Genomic DNA, 22,666 nt, shown 5'->3' with positions numbered 1-22,666 from the left:
GCAGTAATATTCTGAAATATTTTTACTATTTAAAATGACTGCTTTCTATTTGAATATATTTTTAATTTTAATTTATTCCTGTGCGCAAAGTTAGATTTTTAGCGTCACTACTCCAGTCTTCAATGTCACATGATTCTTTGGTGAATAGAAAGATCCAAAGATCAGCATATATCTGAAACATAAAAATGATAGAAATTAATATGTTGATTTATCAAGGATGCTTTGAATTGATCAAAAGTGATGATAAAGACATTTAAGTTACAAAAGATTTCGGTTTCAGATAAATGCTGTTCTTCTGAACCTTTTATTCATCAAAAAAACCTGAAAAAAACTCTTCTCAGCTGTTTTCAACATAATAATAATAGATGTTTTTTTAGCAGCAAATAAGAATATTAGAATGATTTCTGAAGGATCATGTGACTGAATAAATGATGCTAAAAATTCAGCTTTGAAATTAAAGGAATAAATTTCATTTTAAAATGTATTCAAATAGAAAATAGTACAATTATTTCAGACTTTTGCTGTTTTTGCTGTACTTTGGATCAAATAAATGCAGGCTTGGTGAGCAGAAGAGACTTTTTAAAAAACTGTTCAAAAACTAGTGCTTCCAAAAACTGTACATTCAACAATATTTTACTGTATAACATGAAACGTTTCTCACTGTATATAGTATAGGAATGTTAGAATTGCACAGAACCGTTAAAACTACAATCATCATTTTACAATATAATGCTCATCGCCGACTATCAGATTCAAAAATTTCATGTTTTTTAGTCTTGCTCGTTTAACAACTTTGCCCAGTTGTAGCCCAGTTAATAGTCATAATTACATGCTACATAATTACAGGTTACATATTACATGATGACATATGAATGTGCAATCTTAGGACATTAGTTTATTTTGGCTCTACATGTTTCCATATTAAACACAACTGTGACCCACATAAAAAAAGGAAAGCAAGACATTCTTTTTCCTTTACACATTATACCAGTTCAACAAGCAATCCCTGACGCCAATTCTTAAAGACTGTAACTAATTTATTCCATTCATGGCATACACCAAACATAACATTAAAGGATATTTTAAGCATACTTGGACTCCTCGGATGAAGGTAATGATATCTTTAATTTCCTCTGGTGTCAAAAAAGACCCTTTAATGTAGTATCTGTGGGGGTAAATGGAAGATCAAAGAGGACAATATTGAGGGAATGAATAAAACTACTGTGGGATTAACGGAGTAGCGCAGGTGGCCCCTAACACAGCTATCGCTGGCAGAGCTCCAAGGCGAGCTAGCCCGCTAAACATCCATCTCGAATTTAGGATCGTTCCATATTGTAGCAACGCTTTTTAAAAGTAATTTATTTAGAAATGCCCCTCCTGCCTGATATTTCTCTAGGAAACCTTCTGAATGTGCATTTGTATGCAAAGGTGGCTTGCTTGCAGTCATTTATGCATTTAGCACATCGCCACTTCCCCCCGTTCCTCGCGGGTGCCGAAATGAGAGCAGGACATCTTTGATGTTCCAGAAGCCTCTGGGACGGCTCGCCTGGTCCTATATGAACTCAGAAAGCCAAATGATGAGGACACTCGCACCTCTGCTCTGACAACTGTGGTTTTGCTCATTATGGAGTGTTCTGATCTATTGCGGACCGGACTACGCATTTCAGCTGTGAAATTCCTGGGTCACACGTTACATTATAATTCTCATAATTATGTGTCCTTAAAAAAAGCAGGCCTACCGAGCACTTCTTAATCTGTAATTATTTTTAAAGAAGCTTGTAATTACTTTATTGCTATTATAAGTGCCAATCGTTTCAAAAATGTATTAATTACATGACATGATATCTTGTAGATATTTGTTGAAAATAAACTAATTTAAAACATTATTGTGCTAGACGAGTAAATTGAATAAAAGTCAAAATAATACAAAATAATTTCCATATAATTATCTAATTATCCATAATTAGCCATTAGATCCACAAATTTAAGATGATTTAAGTTAAATGCATGTTTATAATTAATTGAACTGAATAACCATATTAAATTGACAGCTCTGCTATAATTAATTGCAGTGATACTTGAGATATTAATATCTCAAAATGCTGTAAATTAAATACATTTATGCTAAATAAACACATTACATTTAAAGTTCTATGAATGAATACTGTTAATCAATAATTATGTTAATACTGTTAATAAATATTATATTATTTTTATTAATGATATTTTAAGATGCTTTGTAAGGTTAAATACAGTGCCTTGCAAAAGTACTCATACCCCTTCATTTTTTTTCACGTTTTGTTTTGTTGCAGCATTATGTTAAACTGCTTTAAATTAGTTTTTCCCCACATCAATTTACACTCCATACACCATAATAACGACAAAGCAAAAACCAGATTTGCAAATTTAAAAAATAAAACTAATAACATTGCATAAGTATTCATACCCTTAACTAAACTTAATTTTCTAGAGTCCTAGTTGTTCCAATCGTCTTCCATTATGGATAATGGAGGCTACATGCTTCTGTGAACCTTCAATGCAGCAGATTTTTTTCTGAACTCTTCCCTAGATCATTGCCTTAACGCAAGTCTGTCACTGAGCTCTACAGGCAGTTATCTTGACCTCAGGACTTGGTTTTTGCTCTGATATGCATTTTCAGCTGTTAGACCTTTTCTGAGAGGTGTGTGCCTTTCTAAATCATACTCATTCAAATGAATTTGCCACAGTTTAACTCCACTCGAAGTGTAGTAACATCTAGAAGCAATATAAATACTCCTGAGCTAAATTTCGAGTGTCCCAGAAAAGGGTATGAATACTTATGCAACGGGATCTTTTCAGTTTTTTATTTCTAATAAATCTGTTTTGTGGTTTGTCATTATGGTGTATGAGATGTAAATTGATGTGGGGAAAAAAAAAGTAATTTAAAGCAGTTTAACAGAAGGCTGCAACAAAACAAAATGTGAAAAAAATGAAGGGGTATGAATACTTTTGCAAGGCACTGTATATAATATGCTAAATTAACTAATTAAATTTAGAGCTCTGTTATTATAGTTATTATTATTATAGAAATAATACTGTTAATCATTATCAATGTTAATGCTAATACTGTTAATGAATGTTATTCTACTATTTATGTTAATATTTTCAAGATGCTGCGTAAAGTTAAATACATTTATGCTAAATGAACACATTAAATTTAGAGCTATATTACTATTATTATTATTATAGTACTAATATACTAGTATTGTTAGCAACAATAATTTATCATTAATTATTAATTGGTATTATTTATACATTTTATATTAATTAGTGAACACCTATGATATTCATTCTGTAATATACAGTCAAACCAAAATTTATTCAGACACCTTTTAACATTTTTCACATTATCACAGTTTATTCACTATAGTTTAGAAAATGGCAATAAAATTTGACAAGAACTCAACCGTTAAACTGTGTCAAAACAAATTCATCTTGATAGTGTCAGATAGAAAAGTATGTTAAAAAAACATGGTCAGGTCAAAGTGTCAAATCAAATTTTTGGTCCCAAATTTTTATCCAGTTTACTGATCCACTGTATGAAGAATTTTTGGGTATGATATTTTACAATTTACTTTATTTTGCGATCCTTACTTACATAAATGAACTATAGTGTCCTGCCCCCACTAGTAAAAAAATATAACAAAATATATCTGGTGTCTCAACAATTTTTGGTTTGACTGTAAAGTGTTAGCCAATTCTAATTTAGCTTTATATACTTACTATACTCAGTGCCATATTTTTTCATAGATCGAGTTTTTGGATGTCACATGCTGACCCTGTGCGAGAGAGAAAAGACCACAGTGCCCAAATTTGTGAAGCTATGTGTGGAGGAAGTAGAAAAACGAGGTATGGCTCACAAAAGATGGTTATTTTTTCAAAGAAATGATTGTGGTTTTCACATGCCTTGCTGACTGACTGACAGATGTCTTTCCCTGTCCTCACAGGCCTGGAGGCTGATGGGATATACAGGGTGAGTGGCAATTTGGCCATTATCCAGAAACTACGCTTCCTAGTTGACCAAGGTAAGTTTAATTCAGTCATTATCTATCATCAGTGGTTGGTTTAAGGCCAACTTCTGAATCAGTGTTCGTCTAAATCAGTGTTTCTCAACTCCAGTCCTCGGGACCCACTGCTCTGCACATTTTGTATGTCTTCCTCATTTAAGGCACCTGATTTTGATCATCAGCTCATTAGTAGAAAGATTCATGAACTGAACTGAGTGTGTCAGACTCAGAAACATACAAAATGTGCAGAGCAGTGGGTCCCGAGGACTGGAGTTGAGAAACACTGGTCTAAATGACACATTATCGTTTTGGTTCTAAAGGCTTAGCTGAAAGGTATAAAGTGGTTAGTTTGTATTAGGCGCCGCAAATTATTTGATAAGGATTTTCAATGTGGTTTGATATGCAGTGAAATGCAAGCAGGACAATGTGTTTGGCTCTCAAGGGGCGTATTAACGTTGACATAATGATTAGCATTTTTTAATTTCCTCATCAAACGACTGTTGTTCTAATTCTCTCTGTTGGCTTCTCTGACTGTGTCTCTCTTTCCCCAGAGGAGGAGCTTGACTTGGGCGACAGCCAATGGGAGGACATCCATGTCATCACCGGAGCGCTAAAGATGTTTTTCCGTGAACTGCCAGAGCCCCTGTTTCCCTTTCGCTTTTTTGACTCGTTTGTGGAGTCCATTAGTAAGTACCGAAATCGATACGAGCAAATCAGTGTTATTGCTACAACTATTTGGGATTAGAACCTTCAAATGTATTACAAGGAATGATTAATTGCCTCTCCCAGAGATGTGAGGCTTCAGAATCCTCAGAATGTGCTCAAGTATTCCACAGCAACATCGAGTTGTTTCCATTCATGGTTTACAGCTTAGTTTGACCCAGTCCTGCTAACTGTAATTCAAGCCACGGATGGCTAAACCGCTCGCCGCTCTTGGGTTGAGTCGTGCTATTTGGGATTGACCCTCTTAGACGCATTCTTGCAGATCTGTCAGCCAAAAGGGGTCGCTCTTTCACAGGGAGGTGCTGAGATCATTCAGACTCCCTGTTTGGGGAATGGGGGAATTTCTCAGGCCAGAGGGCAAAGTCAGGGCCTGTGGTCCAGACAGAAACTGTCACCAGATCGGCCTTAGTGTCACGTGTAACCTCCCTCCAGCAGCACAGAGCAAACTCTGGGCCTCATCTCGAGCGTCCAGCTGACGCCAGTGTGTTTCTCTTGGGCAATCTACCTTCTGAAAGGCATATACTGTACCTTCTGAAATATATGTATGTACCTTTGTGCTTAAAACAACATTTGGCCTGCACTTTTGTTTTATGACTTGTTCGCTTTCTGAAGCCCTGTTAGTTTAAAAACAAACACTTTCAGATTAGTGGCCGTGTGAACTACACAGTGGCGATAAACTATGTGCTAAGCCGTACACGGGCGTGTAAATAGAGAGTAAGTATAGAGCAAATAGGCAGTGCAGAACATTATAGGCACAATTGCAGCTTTATGGGCCTAAACATTGTGAACAAGAATGACAGAAGATCAGTTTGGGGTAGAAGTTGCCAAACCTTTTAATGCCAAGAATCTAGACCTACAATAAAGTTCAATTTGTTAAATCAAACAAAAATGACAGACCTCAATTAGGTTTCAGTAAATGCTGTTTTTAAACATTCTAGCCATCAAAGAATCCAGTTTCCACAAAAATGTTTTATAAGTATAATAAGTATATATGTTTTCAACATTGATAATAATAAGAAATGTTTGAGCACCAACTCAGCATGTTAAAATGATTATTAAAGATCATACAGTGAAGACTGGAGTAATGACTGCTGAAAATTAATTTTTGGCATCACAGGAATGAATTAGATTTGAAATGTTATTAAAATAAAAAATAAAACATTATTTAAATATTTCTTTTTACTCATACTGTATTTTTATTAAAAAAAAAACATTTTAATATTAGTGTAACTATACTGGGAGGATACAAGTGAGCAGTAAGCATGAAGACATTTAAAAAATAATAATAATAATAATAATAATAATTAACCATAACCATGTCATTTTACTAATGCCAGAACAAATAATAAGAATATATTTTGATAATAAGGTTCATTAGTTACCATTAGTTAGCTACATTAGTTAACATGAACTAATGAACAATACTTCTACAGCATTTAATAATCTTAGCTAATGTTAATTTCAGCATTTACTAATGCATTATTAAAATTAAAATTGTCTTTCTTAACATTAGTTTATGCACTGTGAACTAACAATGAACGACTGTATTTTTATTAACTAACATTAAAAAAGATTAATAATAGTGTAATAAATGTGTAACGATCGGCCTTATTGGTAGATGTTACTTAGATTTAAAAGGGGTCAGATTAGGCTGTGTGAGGTAAAATAAGTGTTTTAAAAAGATAAGACAACGACAAAAGTAAAGTGAATAAATAAATGCATTTACAATATTCACAAGGAACTAAAACAACACAGTAAAACCAGAATAACTTAGGCTGTTAAAAGCAGATTGTCCATTCAAATCATACCCTAAAACAGTCCTTAAGAATCCTAGTTGGTTGAAAGCTCCAAGTAAAAAGTGTCCACCGGTGTATATACAATCCAAAGAAGTGTAGTCCAATAGAAGTGATGCTGGAATGGTAAGTCCTTAAAAGAAACTCCACAATCCAGTGTTTGGTCAATGACCCTGATTGTTTGACATGCTGCCTCCTTTATACTGTTTAGTTCCTGATTCCTGTCATGTGACTGATCACATGACAGGCAGACCCAGACTCATTTAAAGACATACACACATTAAAATGGTTAAGAGGAATAAAATGGCTAAGACAACATGAAAACCTATTAAAACTCAAATATACATAAAATCATAATATATCGAGCAGGTTAAAACATGTGTCCTGTGTGACAGTGTCACATAGTCCCCCCCCTTAGCCTACGGCTCCCGGGGAAGAGGCTAGTCCCGTATATGTCCTGTCAGCCATTGTCCATGTAGTGGGTATCCTCTAAAATGTGTGGCTTAAAATGTCTTTGTAAAAAGTTGGATAAAACTAGGCCCTCCCACACAGGCACTAGTCCGCCGGAGGAATCTAAGCAAACACTAGAGAGAGGTGGAATCTGATACCAGCCTGGGCGTCCTAGGGTAGGTGGCGCCGCTCCTCCCAGGATACTGTTGCACCCAGCCACGCTGGTCCGCCAGCCCCCCTGGCGTTTCCTCCTGTCCGGCTTGCGGGTCTCTTTAATGGATGATGAAGGTGCTGATGAACGGGGTTGAGGTGGATGAGGTGGGTTTTTGGTAGGGTTGATGACGGCACAGTCCTTGGCCTCCACACCACACGACTTGCAGCTCTCGACGAAGTCCCAGACATCGCTGCGGACCGAAGGCCACCAGGCCACTTCCAGGATCAGCAGGAGGGTCTTTAGACGTCGATGATGTTTCTCTGCTGTCCTCTGGTGGAAATGCTGTACCGTTTGCTGGACCAGGGCCTTGGGGACGACTAGTTGGATCTTGTAGATGCCGTCCCCCTTCTGGAACCGCCGATACAGCAAGCCCTGGTGGTCGAGCACTTCAATCCCGTTGGTCGGTGGAGTGGAGGGAGAGATGGAAAGTCCCTGGAGAGTGTCGTCATCACCCAGCGCGCTGCAGAGTTGCTCTTTGGAGAAGGGGAGGATGGAGAAGATGGTGTCGAAGTCTGACCTGGTTGGAGTGGTGGCACAGAATTCTCCATCGATGTCTCTGTTGATAGTCCGTGAAGTGGTAGATGTGCTGGGATGGTTAGCCGGAGGAAAGCCAGGGGTTGACGTGGGAGGCACTGGGCTGGTCGTCGCAGTGGGAGGAGAGATGGCGACTTCTGGATCCTTTTGTTGCTCCAGTTGTTTCGCCCATTTCTTGTCTCTCCTCTTAAAACATTCGAAGACCTCTCTCTCTAGTGTCGCCACGGCATCCTTAATAGATTCCTCCATTTTGGCAAACTTAAAATCCACAGAGTCTCTAAAACACACTTCACGGTTAATATTACTTTCAACAGAGTCTTTAAAATCCTTCTCCAATTTTAAAACAATGTTTTTAAGAGCAACCACCTCAGCGCGAAGCTGTACACACTCACAGTGATGTAAAATCCGTTCATCATTAAAAACAGCAGATGTATTAAAAGAAGCAGCATTAACGTGGTTTGTCGTCATCTTAAAACACTTTTCTCAACACAGCTTTCGAAATCTTTTAACGTTCCCCGTACGGGCCACCATATGTAACGATCGGCCTTATTGGTAGATGTTACTTAGATTTAAAAGGGGTCAGATTAGGCTGTGTGAGGTAAAATAAGTGTTTTAAAAAGATAAGACAACGACAAAAGTAAAGTGAATAAATAAATGTATTTACAATATTCACAAGGAACTAAAACAACACAGTAAAACCAGAATAACTTAGGCTGTTAAAAGCAGATTGTCCATTCAAATCATACCCTAAAACAGTCCTTAAGAATCCTAGTTGGTTGAAAGCTCCAAGTAAAAAGTGTCCACCGGTGTATATACAATCCAAAGAAGTGTAGTCCAATAGAAGTGATGCTGGAATGGTAAGTCCTTAAAAGAAACTCCACAATCCAGTGTTTGGTCAATGACCCTGATTGTTTGACATGCTGCCTCCTTTATACTGTTTAGTTCCTGATTCCTGTCATGTGACTGATCACATGACAGGCAGACCCAGACTCATTTAAAGACATACACACATTAAAATGGTTAAGAGGAATAAAATGGCTAAGACAACATGAAAACCTATTAAAACTCAAATATACATAAAATCATAATATATCGAGCAGGTTAAAACATGTGTCCTGTGTGACAGTGTCACAAATGTATTGTTCATTGTTCGTTCATGTTAGTTAACACATTAACAGAACAAATAAGAATATTTGGTAAGACTTTACAATAAGGTTCCATTAGTTCATGTTAGTTAATATACAGTACTTACTAACATGACAAACAAGGAACAATACATTTATTACAGTGTTTATTAATTTTTGTTAATGGTAAAAATACAGTCGTTCATTGTTTGTTCATGTTAGTTCACAGTGCATTAACTAATGTTAAGACACACAACTTGTGATTTTAATAATTAACATTAACTAAGATTAATAAATGTTGTAGAAGTATTGCCCATTCTTAGTTCATGTTAACTGAAGTACTTAACTAATGTTACCTAATGAACCTTATTGTAAAGTTTTACCGAATATATTTTGGAAAATAAGTTTTCAGTGTTGAAAATGATACGTTTAAATACAAATAACCCTTTCAATTCAAATGTGTACGTTTTTCAATATAATTTTCACAAATGTTTTCTCTCAAATTTTTTGTGAACTTCCTAGTGCCCCCTTGTGGCCCCGTGGGGGTCAGTGGTCCCCGGGTTAAAAATTCATGGTTTTAGGATAATATCACCAATCAGAATTGCAGAAATCATAATTGTTTTCAGACAGGTTTCCAGAACAATGTGACAGAGTCACGAAATCTGCGTGTTTTAGAGAATATCAACCGAATATTAATAAAATTATTCACAGCAATTGTATTTTCTCTAGTTGCTTAAATCAATGATTCAATGATTTATATTCTAAGAATCTGGAGATATGCACCAAAAGACCAGTGCACTCACTGTAATAAGCGCAGGGATATCGTTATGAACGCAGTACCTCAGTATATCCCCACTGGAAGGAGATATGCGTGAGACAGAATGGGAACAGGCCTGGGGTGATGTTGTAAATTGCTAATAAATATTTACTCACGCTGCATGTAGGCCAGAGTACCACAAACTGCTTGTATCCAATTAATCAGATGAGCCTGATCACTTACAGATAATGTTTAGACAACTAATTATTACTGTAAAAGGCCCCTAATAGCAGGAGGTATAATTAGCTCAACCTGCAACACGTCTCACAAAATGGAGGGTATGTCAGTATAACATACTACTGTACTACTATTTTTGTCATATGCAATATGTAAACACATTGGTGTAACCCAATCTTACAAATTTGTGACCCTGGACCACAAAACCAATCTTATATATAACCAATATTTATATGGTTATAATGATCATTTTTTCTTTTATAACAAAAATCATTGGGAAATTAAATAAATATAATGTTCCATGAAGATATTTTGTAAATCTCCTACTGTAAATATATCAAAACTTCATTTTTGATTAGTAAAATGCATTGCTAAGAACTTAGACAACTTTAAAGGTGATTTTTTTTTTCAATATTTTATTTTTTTAGCACCCTCAGATTCCAGATTTTCAAATAGTTGTATCTCGACCAAATATTGTCTTATTCTAACAAACCATACACTAATGGAAAGCTTATTTATTCCGTATAAATCTCAATTTCAACTTGACCCTTATGAATCGTTTTGTAGTCCAGGGTCTCATTTAATATTTTTGGTTACTTCAGGAATGAGTTAAATTATACATGATGCTAATTTGACTAAGCATTCAACAACCAAAACTTATAGACTTACTGTAATCTCTTTCTTTGTGAATAATTCATTTAATTTTAAATATTTATTTTATTTCTTAGATGAATCTGATATTGGAAGTCAATTATTTAATTTTGTACACAGGGCAACAATTTAAGCCATCATTAATGAGTTGTAGAACAAGATTGTTTGCACTGTAGACTTGGGAAATGAAACTTGTTGGCACAAAGTCTTGATTTCTAGTATGTAGGTTACTATGCTCCTCCCCTGTCTGTAATACTGGCACGGTTTAATGAACCTTGCAGCTCGTCTTACATTTCATTTACCGAAACTGGCCAACATCCTGTTTCATTGATCTCACTTGACCACTGACAAGCAATTTCAGTGAATCCAGCTGATACTTGAGTGGCTCAGGTCTTCAGTATTGGTCCATCACTGTCAAAAGAGGGCAGCTCCTCTAACCATGGCTGCCCTTTATATGGGTGGTATTAACGAAAGGTCTCTGGAACGGTACTTTGGACAAGGATCCATTCAATTAGGACAGCTGCCCAATGGTACACTGCTTCTGGAAATCTTTGTGGAGCTCGAAGTAATTTAAGAATATTGGAAGTTCTGGCAAATGATTAATATGTAATCTTCAGGCGTAAGACTTTTTTAAACGGCCCTCTCGCTCACGATTTGAGCGCATTTCATTTTCTCGTTTGCAATCTGTATGTTTATTTAAAATGTACGTCCTCGCAAAATCAACATTTGGGCTTCCCAGGGTCCTCAGGTGAACAGTTGGCCTAATTTTCCATTCTTTCACTCGGTGCCTGTTGTGGATGTGGCAGGCACCAGTTCTTGGCTCACGACGGACTAAATCTATTATTCATATTGCCTGGTATCTTAGCGACATTGTCCTGCCACCTGTCCAATAGACAAGCTCGCCTTGTTGTACAAAGCGAAGACATACTTGTTGACAAATGGAGGCTTTGTTCTCCGGGCCCACACACACAATCCAGCGTTTGTGTAGTAATCTGGAAAGTTCATTCAGATGGACTGTATCGTTATATCACGTCTTGCGTATTTGAAAAAGCTAGATTGTACGATTTAAAGCTTGACTTTTTATGTGTTTTCGTGAAGAGTGCCAGAGTGGTACAATGTGCTGAAATAATGCCAATCAGAGCTGCGTCAGACTGTACATCTGTCATAACATAATTGTTTGTCTATTCTGATGTTATGCTCTTTCAAACTTGAGTCTGTGAATCACAAGTCTTTACATTCTATGCAGCTTTGCTCATTTGTGCGACATGGCCTCATTGCCATGCAAAGCCAGCATGCAGAAATATTTTCAAATGCATAAATCTCTTCCCAGTCTCTATATTTCATCAAGAAGTTTTTCATGTTTAATAAATTACAGCGCCGATCCTCTAAGACTTTGTTATTCATAAAGCAAAGTATTCAATTGGGATACATTTAAAATCTTAATCATAACCTGCAGGACTATTTGCAGTGTGCTAATATTTGCCTTGACGGGGCTTAAAGAAGCCCGCAGACAAAGCTCGCAGATGGGCTTATCCTGAGCAGCAAAGCTGTACTGCGGTAAAGATGGTCTCATTGTTTGTAATTGGATTATATTCACAGATTTTTGTAACCAAAAGTGCATCTATTCTTTACTGTACATCAGCTCTTTTCACAAAACAATCACTCTCTCAGTTTGATTTATAGAGTGTGCACTGTAGCAATGGCTTTGCTGCATATGTGCAGACGTAGGTACATGTAAATGTTTCATCCGAAGTATAATATCAGAAAGTGACATCCTGTTTTTTTGTCATTTTACCACAGGAAAACACAACATTTACCAGGAATTAGTAATGATACCTAAAATTAAAATAAAAAACTAAATCATTTTGAAAATAATGAAAAGATTCATCTCCCAAATGGTGTCATGGTGTTTCATAATTAGTAAATTAATCAGTACTTATTAATGGTTTTATTTCTGTATTGTAATAGTGCAAAATGTTATTAAAAAAATTATATAAAAATCTATACACCTTTTGTGTTTTTCTTTTCCATATAATTTTGCATTATTAAAATATAAACAAACAAATAAATATTTGTACTGAAAAAAATCTGAAATATTATATTATTTTTAATATAAAATTAAAATTATATTATACTATATTATATTATATTTAAAAACTGTCATGGAAAATCGTTTTTCAAGATTTATTATAATAAGAAGTGTTTCTTGAGCATCCAATTAGAATATTAGAATGATTTCAAAGGATCATGTGACACTGCAGACTGGAGTAATAAATGCTGAAACTTATTTTAACTTGTAGTAATACTTCACATTAATATTTATTCTTACGCTTACTATGTTTTTCATGTTTAAATGCAAACAGAAACCCTTTCAATTCAATGCAAATGTGTATGTTTTTCGCAGTAATTTTTCACAAAATAAATAAATATTTGTGTTGAAAAAATCTGATATTATATTATATTATATTATATTATATTATATTATATTATATTATATTATATTATTATATTATACGTGACCCTGGACCACAAAACCAGTCTTAAGTAGCCAAAAAATACATTTTATGGGTCAAAATTATCTTTTTTTTATACCAAAATCATTAGGATATTAAGTAAAGATCATGTTCCATGAAGATATTTTGCAAATGTCCTACCATAAATATATCAAAACTTAATTTATGATTAGTAATATGCATTGCTAAGAACTTCATTTGGACAATATTAAAGGCAATTTTCTCAATAGTTTGATTTTTTTGCACCCTCAGATTCCAGATTTTCAAATAGTATTTATTATATTATATTATATTATATTATATTATATTAATTATATTATATTATATTATATTTTATATTATATTATATTATATTATATTATATTATATTATATTATATTATATTATATTATATTATATTATATTATATTTAGACAGGTTTTGCATTTTTGTGTTTTCACAATAGCTTTCCCAACGTAAAATTAAAACGCACACATTATGGATTTTTGCCCACAACATTATCCGTTATTTTCAGAGCAATCCCTTTTGATCAGAGTACTGTAAGAATAATGCTTACCATAGTGAATTCATGCTGATTTAGGGTATAGGCATTTTGAACGAGTTTTATATTAATGACACTGTCCCCACCATCTGTCCAAAATACAGGACAAGGGACCATCTCCAATATGCTAGCCACCAAAGGCAAAGTAATTAATGACAGCAATAATGCCAGCAATAATGACTAGATTAAATATTTTACAGGCCGACTGCCATGCAGTGTCAAAGCCAAAAGAAAGCTAACGGCCTCCACTGAGATAATGCTTGAAGAGAAAGTCATAAAAAAAGATATTGCTTGAATAAAGTAAATGACAAAATGTTGAAAACTGCAGTGAAGAATTCTAGTTCGTTACACACATTGTTTCACTAATTATGCGCCCTTGACATTAAAATTCATGTTGAAATTCAGTTTTTAGTGGTTTAGGGCATCGTATGCAAAATTTGAAGCCCTGATGTTATAGCTAACTCCATTAAAAAGGCACAAAACATTGTCCCACTGCTAGTGGTACCTAAAGGAGCGGGTCAGAGATTCACTCTCTGTCCTAGAACATGGTCTCTGTCTGTGCTCAATTGACAGACCTGGCATCTGACAGGGGCATCTGCTCGCAGAGCCTGTGCCAGCGCGGTGTATACACGGAGACATCTGCTCCATTAGTGCCCAGGGGGCATCCTGGGCAGTACAGTAGACTGGGGGCATAACTACTGCCAGCTCCCTTCCATGGCACATCCCATGAATAGCATGGTGTAGCTGTTAGCCTGCCACAGTAGGAATAACCAGTGATGCTTTCTTAGCAAGACAGACAAGATTTTGCTCTGTTCAGAATGTGTAAACAATCATAATTGATTCACAGCATTGTTTCAGTATGATAGTTAATCAATACAGTTACAAGGTATCATTTTATGATGCATTTTTTAACCTTTGAAAAATGCTGGGTTAAAAACAACCCAGCACTGGGTGAAATATGGACCAATACGGTTACGGTTACGGTACAATACAATACAATACAGTTGGGTCACATATTTAACCCACACTCTTAAAAATAAAGATTTTTTTTATTGGCATCAATGGTTCTATGAAGAACCTTGAACATCCATGGAACCTTTCAAATGCAGAAAAGGTTCTTTAGATTTTGAAAATGTTCTTAAAAATGATTCTTTTAGGAACTGTTCACTGAAAGGTTCTTCGGCAAAAACACGCTTTTGGAACCTTTATTTGCAGCCTTCTGGGTAGTTTTATTTTATCCAACTATTGCTTAAAATTACTTTATTTCTTTTCCTAAAATAGATTGGAAATTAATGTTTATTAATATGCTCAATAAATTAACATTTATTAATATGTTAAATAAATAATAATTAAATTATAAACATTTTTATTAAAAGATTGTCAAAAAAGGTTCACCTTTTGATTATTGCTGATGCCTCTAGTAATTATGTGTCTCATTTTTAATTTACAACCTATTTTGTGTTCATTTTAAGCCAAACATATAGTAATTTTGAACAATGTTGAGTTAAATAAAACTAGCCATTTAACCAAACCGTTGGGTCAAATCAACCCACTTGCTGGGTTTTTCCATATTTCAACCGGTGCTGGGTTTCATTTAACCCAGCATTTTTTAGAGTGTAATAACTATTTTTGTTCTCTCCCAATTGTGAATGTCAACAGCATGTATGCATATTCAAACTGACAGGCAGTTTTAGTGGAAATGTTATATGAAGCATAATTTGCGAGCATTATAACAAATAACAAAGTATTAAAAAGATGTATTAATTGTATCAGAAAATGCAAATATTTGGTCTACTTGATGTATAGATAACCAGTCAAAAGTTTTTTTTATGTTTTTTAAAGAAGTCTCTTCTGCTCACCAAGCCTGTATTTATTTGATTTAAAGTACAGCAAAAACAGTCACATTTTTAAATATTTGTACTATTTAAAAAAAACTGTTTTCTAGGTTAATAGTTTTTAAAATGTAATTTATTCCTGTGATTTCAAAGCTGAATATTTAGCATAATTACTTCAGTCACATGCTCCTTTAGAAATCATTCTAATGTTCTGATTTGCTGATCAAAAAACATTCATTATTTTTGTTTTGTTATGTTGAAAAAAGCTGAGTAGAATTTGTTCAGGTTTCTTTGAATAGAAAGTTCAGAAGAACAGCATTTATCTGAAATAGAAATCTTTTGTAACATTATTAATGTCTTTTTTGTCACTTTTGATCAATTTAAAGTATCCTTGCTAAATAAAAGTATTAATTTCTATGATTTCTTTCCCTCCAAAAAAGAAGCTTTTGAATGGTATAGTGTATAATGTTACAAAAGATTTCTTTTTTAATGAAATGCTGTTTTTCTGAACTTTCTGAACTTTAGATCTTTCTATTCATCAAAAATGTACTTAACTGTTTTAAATATTGATAATAATAGATGTTTCTTAAACAGCAAATCAGTGTATTAGAATTATTCCTGAAGGATCATGTTACACTGAAGACTAGAGTAATGATGCTGAAATTTTAGCTGATCACAGGAATAAATAACATTTTAAACTATATTCAGATTGAAAACAGTTATTTTAAATAATAAAAATATTTCATAATATTAATATAAATGCAGGTTGGTGAGCACAAGAGACTTCATTAACAAAAAAAAAAACATTAAAAATCTTACTGTTCAAAAACTTTTGACTGGTAGTGTATACAAAGTATTCAGTTGTGTAGACCAGGGATTCTCAACCGGTGGGCCGCGGCCCACTAGTGGGCCTCAGTGATCCTCCAGGTGGGCCGCGAGATGCCTTAAAATTAATTTAAATATTATCCTAAAATGATCAAAGCATTCCTCTTTCGTGTTCTGTGATGGATTGCTTTGGACTCGGCACAGCAAGCCTCATCGTACTGTTAAATACAAACTGAACGGCAGCTCAAAACGTCTAACTGATGCACGCAAGCGTCATTAGATACCTGCAAGGGACCAGAGTATGTGAGCGGAGTGGAGAGGCAACATTTTCTCCTCCGCGCTCCGTGCATTTAATAATCACTCCTCTCCGGGTTCATTATTTACCGCTCCCGCTCCACTCCTCGCTCACTGATATCAGAAACACCGCTCCGCGTCAAAAAAAAATTCAGTATGTTTGAAATATAACAGTCCTGTTCATAACATATATTAAAACACAAAAAATGATAAAATAAAATAACAAGAGAGTTTGGAACACTACTGTGCAAACTATGTTCCTACCACATGCCAAACTAATAACACTGTCAGCATTAAAAGAGTATAATTTCTGCTTTTCCAGTGCAAAGTTTGTAATGAAAATAAGAATACGTTTTCATCGTAGTTATTTCTGCTCATTCGAAATCAGATACCATTACATTTGTTTCAATGCATTGCTTGTGACTGTTGTTCACCTAAAAATATTCAGTATCTAGAAGGAACAAACCAATTCCTTTTGAACTATAATTTACCGCTCATGTCTATTGCCGTCATCATAACCTTCACATTCTTTCTGATTTGCGTGATCCATCTCTATCAAGCTAGGTAAATATGTTTAGCATGTGAATTCTTGCTTAATATGCAGTAATATTACGGACAGTTGGCGTAAATTGTTCTCAAGATGGAGCGCTCTTGGAGCGAGTGAAAACCACGACGCTCCGACTTTTAAAAAATCCGCTCCTCCCTCCATTCAGAATCACACCGCTTCACTCCGCGTTCCGCTCCGCTCACATACTCTTCAAGGGACGGATTTTTTCGTCCCGCTCCGCCCGCGACATTCGTGTTTTGTCCCCCACTCCCGCCAGCAAAAGCCCGCATAAAAGTAACCTATACCCCCGTGGGGAAACAGGTCTCTACTTCATCTCTTGGCTGCATGGAACAAACCCTTGCGCTAATTTGAAGGTAAAGACGATCAGAGTAATGGTAACGGACTGGCACGTAATGAATGACATACTTGTATATCGGAGTCTAGGCACGCTATTCCGCTATTAGTCCGCTATTGATCCTTATATTTTTGCGTGAAATTTCAAAATATTTGCATAGTTGTCAAATGAATGTCTTGTGAGTGTTTTATTATGAATGCTCACCCATAGAGGTGGATCTTGTAAGGGTCAGTGGTGTTTATGCACATATAAGCACCAGCATGAACAGATTCAAAATGGATTTGCTGTATTTTTCATTTGTATGTATATTTTATAATGGATGCAAACAGTAGATATTCAGTCAATCCAGTTCAAATGGACAGGTTTAGTGAGTGGAATTTTGGCATCTCCCTGTTGTTCTGTTTGGCAGGTTCACTTACTTAAGAAAAAGTACTCTGAAGTTGTAAAGAATGTCTGAATTAAAGAATTCAGGAGCTTTAAACCTGTATATGTATATATATGTATATATATGTTAAAAAGTTAGAACTGAGCAGAGGGTTTTCTTTTAAATTTAGCTTTAATTTAAAGTTTGTTTGTTTGTTTGTTTGTTTGAGGTTTTTTATAACATGCAGTAGAAGAATAAGGCAAAACAAATGTTTTGGTTATTAAAAAAAGGTTTAAAAAAAATGAAATGAGGAAATGTCAGTGTCAGGCATAGGAGGGCCTTGCAAAATTGACCCGAGAAGGAGGTGGGCCCCGGCGCAAAAAAGGTTGAGAACCCCTGGTGTAGACTATCATACAAAAGTTTGGGGTCTGTAAGATTTTAATTATTACTTTAAAAATACTTATTTTCAGCAAGAATGCGTTAAACTGATCAAAAGTACAGTAAAAATGTATTTCTAATTTAGATAAATGCTAATTTTTTTGTTCATCAAAGAATGCTGAAATAACACTTATCATGGCTGAAAAAACAGGTTGAAAAATTTCTCAATAATTATGTGACACTGAGGACTGGAGTAATGATGCTGAAAATTCAGCTTCACCATCACATTAATAACTTACATAAAAAATGTCAGTTATTTTAAATTGTAATATAAAACTGTTATTTTAAATTGTAATATTTCACTTATCAAATTTATTTGACAGTTTTTACTGTATTTTTATCAGATAAATGCAGTCTTGGTATGCACAATATTTATTTAAAAAATATAAAAAATCTTACCAACCTCAAACTTTTGAATGCTAGTGTATATAAATAAGGAAGCTGTGGCTGTAAAGTCTTGGAGGTCTGTTAATACTCTTTTAAACAAATCCGTTACGGTGAAATTTGAGCTGAGGGAGTTTGGAGTGCACACAGGTGGCCCTCTGAAAGCTCCATTTCAACATCTGCTCAGGTTCCATAATGATATTGATCAAAAGCATGGATTAAATTATTCAAATCCCCTCTAATCTTCCAAATGAAAGCCTTAACAACAATAAATTACCCTTTTACTTATTTTACCATACAAGCTTCTTTACACTAACAGTGTTTGAAATAATACAATCATCTATATTACAATATCCATCATAATGGGTTCAGGGAGCTTCAAAGTGTCAAAGGTCAGGTAGTGACACTGATTTAGAACAGTCAGTGCGCAGGTTGGTGCCTCTCAGGAGTTTGCCATGAGGTCATCAGCCATCTGACATGTAAAGAGCAGCGGGGTCAAGAGGTCACTGGTTACAGCTTGTGTTACAGCATAACAGCTTTTAATGGACGTGGACTATTACGGACCATTAGCACCACTCGCATGTGCTTTCATGTAGGAGAATTGAAAAGCAGACTGAAAAAGTTCAACATTATAGGGATGTTCATGCTTTGATTTTATAGGCGGACTGGGTTATTTTTCTAGAATACATTAATTACATCCATTTATTGGTGAAATACTTTATAAAGTGATTGCACAGAATCAAAACGATTTTGCTGAGAAGTGTAATGGTGTCAGATAACCGTGCAATTGTACTAAATGTGTTTGCATTACTGCATAAAGGTTATAGCTGCATAACACAGCTGCATAAGCACAGACTAAATGCTGATTGCTAATTTTGGCAGCTTAAAAAGGAATTATGTTGTACATAAGTTTTAAAGGAAATTATAGAAATATCAGATAAATGGAGTAATCTGTTCGATTACATATTGGCGTTTTGGTAAGTCAGCAGTTTGGAATGAGACACGTTCTGCATGTGGCCTTCTCAAGCATGTCTATATAATTAATAGAGAAAAGGGTAATGGTCCAATATTAGGGGAAATTTTGATGTTAGATGAGCTATGTTAATGAAAAAGTGATGGAAAAGACATTAACTTCTCTCTGAACCTAGAGGTTCAAATGAAGGAGCAATACCCAAATCAAAACATTTCATCATATCTTCCCTGCCAACAGAAATTAAGGAGCCCACACAGAAGGTTCAAGCCATGAAGAAACTGATCCATCAACTCCCCAAACCCAACCACAACACCATGAAACTGCTCTTCCACCACCTGAGGAGGTAAGTCTCCTTCTGTACACACAACCAGGGGCGTAACACCAAATATTGGGTGCCACAGGACATTTTGGGGGCCCCTGAATCATTTAGGTGGGCGATGTACTAAAAGACATGATTAACTGGAAGAAATTTGTCAATGGTTAAAGATTTTGTACTATTGTCTCTATCGCAGTTGCATGCTCACGTGACATTGCTGTGCTACGTACTGTTGTCACGAAAACATATAGTTTGCACACTATTCTAAGCAATGTGGTTTAAAAACAAGTGATTTTAAGCCTTTGAAATGCAGTCAGCAGTGTAAATACTTTCAGTGAATGAGACTGTTTAACAGAGCTATTTTTGCCACTTTATAGGCCTTGAACGGTTAAATACACACACTTGTATGTGTCAAAATGCCCATCTTTGCAAGTGTCCTTGTAAGCAGTGATTTATGTCTTAAGTGAAAGCAAACAGCTGAGAAAGAAAATGTGTAACAGTCTACCAGGTCTCCTGATGAAAACGTACCTTTGGGAACTTTTTCGTAAGACGTGAAATACGTAGCAATACCAAGGACTAGGGCCGGGACTCGATTAAAAAATTTAATCTAATTAATTAGAGGCTTTGTAATTAATTAATCGAAATTAATCGCATTTTAATCGCATGTAAATATTTGACCTGAGAACAGTGAGAATTAAGATTTTTACATGGATTTTTAGTATACCATTGAATAATGACTGAATACATAAGCTTAAGCAACAAAATATTGTTTATTTTTGTTCAACCAAGTCCAACAGACCAGTGCAAGATTGCCATTATGTGTAACAAGAGGCACGTTCTTTAACCAGTCTTTCATTCCGAGACTGCTCTTGTGTTTGCTTAATTATGCATTTAAACGTTAATGACCAAACCTATCATTATAAATGTTGCTGCACATGAAATATAACGCGGATAACATTAAAAAAATAGTTTTTATCAGGTTACACACTGATTATTTATCACTCAAACCCCTTTCTCTACCTGTCCGTTGGTCGCGTATATCCTCCATGTTTGTAGTTTTTTAACACTTTTTATGCGTGTTTGTAGTTCTAATCGAATCCTCGTTCACGGCGCAGTGTGTTGCGGGCAATATTAGCAGTTAAGAGTGTGCATTGATCGTTAAGTAGTAGACCATCCGGGAATCTTTGGAATACTTTTTAGACATACTACGATTTGGGACATACAATACTATTTAGGACGGACGCAGCTTCTTTGGTATAAGTTCTTTGGCTTGTCTGAACGCTAGTTTGTGCTCCAGTAAAATCGGTCCGCCAAATCTCATCCAGTGAGAAACGTTCCGCGGTGCAAAACTTAGTGCGATTAAAATGCGTTAAAAAAATTTAACGCGTTATTTTTGTGTAATTAATTAATCTAAATTAACGCGTTAAAGTCCCGGCCCTACCAAGGACATATCACTGCAGTTTCCAACAGAAATGAACACTAAAGGAGGTAAAACAGAGAGCGCTTGTAATCGTTTTTGTACACAGTTATGATTACAGCTCCATATGTTTCGCTTTCCGGATGTAGCAAGCTTGCTTGGTAGCTCCGCCGACACAGAATTGAACTTAGGATGCAGAACCCTCTGGGTACGAATCCCACCAAAAACATGAATCACGATGAAAGAGCTGAAAGATGAGAGATTGAAAAAGATGGTACGTTATTTTAAAACGTCACGGAGCATTAGAGTTGCAGCGTCATTCAACTGACATTTCAAGGTAGAACTGCGGTGCCACGTACAAAACCAACATCACATAAAATATATCATATGTACGTTAATCTGTTTCAGGGGGAAAAAACACACACACTCTTTTAGTGCCACTTAGTGGACACATCAAATATGTCACGAAACATACTGTATATGGTGGATGTATTTGCCGTCTTGCGAAAAAGTTCCCAGAGGTACGTTTTCGTCATGAGACCAGGGGCCTCATTTATAAAGACTTGCGTAGAAACCATCCTTGATTTTATCTAAGAACTTTTCTGATTTGATCGTAAGAGCGATTCAGAGAAACGAACGTACACACGAAATCCATGCGTACGCCAGTCATTCGGTTATAAATCACAAATGATCGTGGAATTGTGTGCAGCTGAATGTTCCGCCGTCGAAACGCCCCTGCTTAATTAATTAACATATAAAACGAGCTCATTCCTAAAGCAAAAACTCTGTGACAATGGCAAGTAAAAAGGAGCGCAAGAAATCAAATTATAGTGAGGCTGAACTATCTGCAATACCAGGCATTACCACAAGGAAACGGTCGTACACCAAGCTGGAATCTGACGTGGAGATAAGTACTTTTCCACGTCAAAGACGGTTTTTATAAATCTGTACTTTGACGTGGATTTGATCGTACGAACACTCTAAGATCAAATCAGTGCGTAAGAAAGTTTTATAAATGAGGCCCCTGGTTGGTAACAGTATATTGGATTCGGGCGGCTCTTAAAGTGACAGCAGTCTAATATTCCTGCTGTCTGTCATTCATATTAATCAAACAGCAAAAGAGAGAAAATCTCTTACTGCTCTTGATTAAATCACTTTTGTAACTTTAATATGAAGAAATATATATTTAATTTAGACAGTGAAGAATATTCTGTTTGATTACATTATACGGTGTATGTAGCATGGTATGTCCTATTGCTGGTAATTAGTTTCTTATACTTTTTTTTATCACTGACTGTTGTCTTTAGTGAGCTTTAGTTGTTTTTTTATTCAGGC

The 22,666-nt window shown here is 35.4% G+C and overlaps 1 protein-coding gene across 1 annotated transcript in view; it reads left to right on the top strand.

Annotated features, from left to right (window-relative positions):
* Nucleotides 1-22,666, top strand: part of arhgap15 (Rho GTPase activating protein 15) — a 51,739-nt gene that overhangs the window by 20,511 nt on the left and 8,562 nt on the right. Inside the window, exons 10-13 of the mRNA XM_073846280.1 lie at nt 3,790-3,888; nt 3,987-4,064; nt 4,598-4,732; nt 19,836-19,941. Of these exons, the coding sequence (XP_073702381.1) occupies nt 3,790-3,888; nt 3,987-4,064; nt 4,598-4,732; nt 19,836-19,941 (418 nt within the window). The remainder of the gene's footprint in view (nt 1-3,789; nt 3,889-3,986; nt 4,065-4,597; nt 4,733-19,835; nt 19,942-22,666) is intronic.

The sequence above is a fragment of the Garra rufa genome, chromosome 8 (genome assembly GCF_049309525.1).
Source record: "Garra rufa chromosome 8, GarRuf1.0, whole genome shotgun sequence".
Classification (NCBI taxonomy): domain Eukaryota; kingdom Metazoa; phylum Chordata; class Actinopteri; order Cypriniformes; family Cyprinidae; genus Garra; species Garra rufa.
The sequence above is the reverse complement of the archived record's forward strand: the minus strand, read 5'-3'. Positions and strand labels throughout refer to the sequence as shown.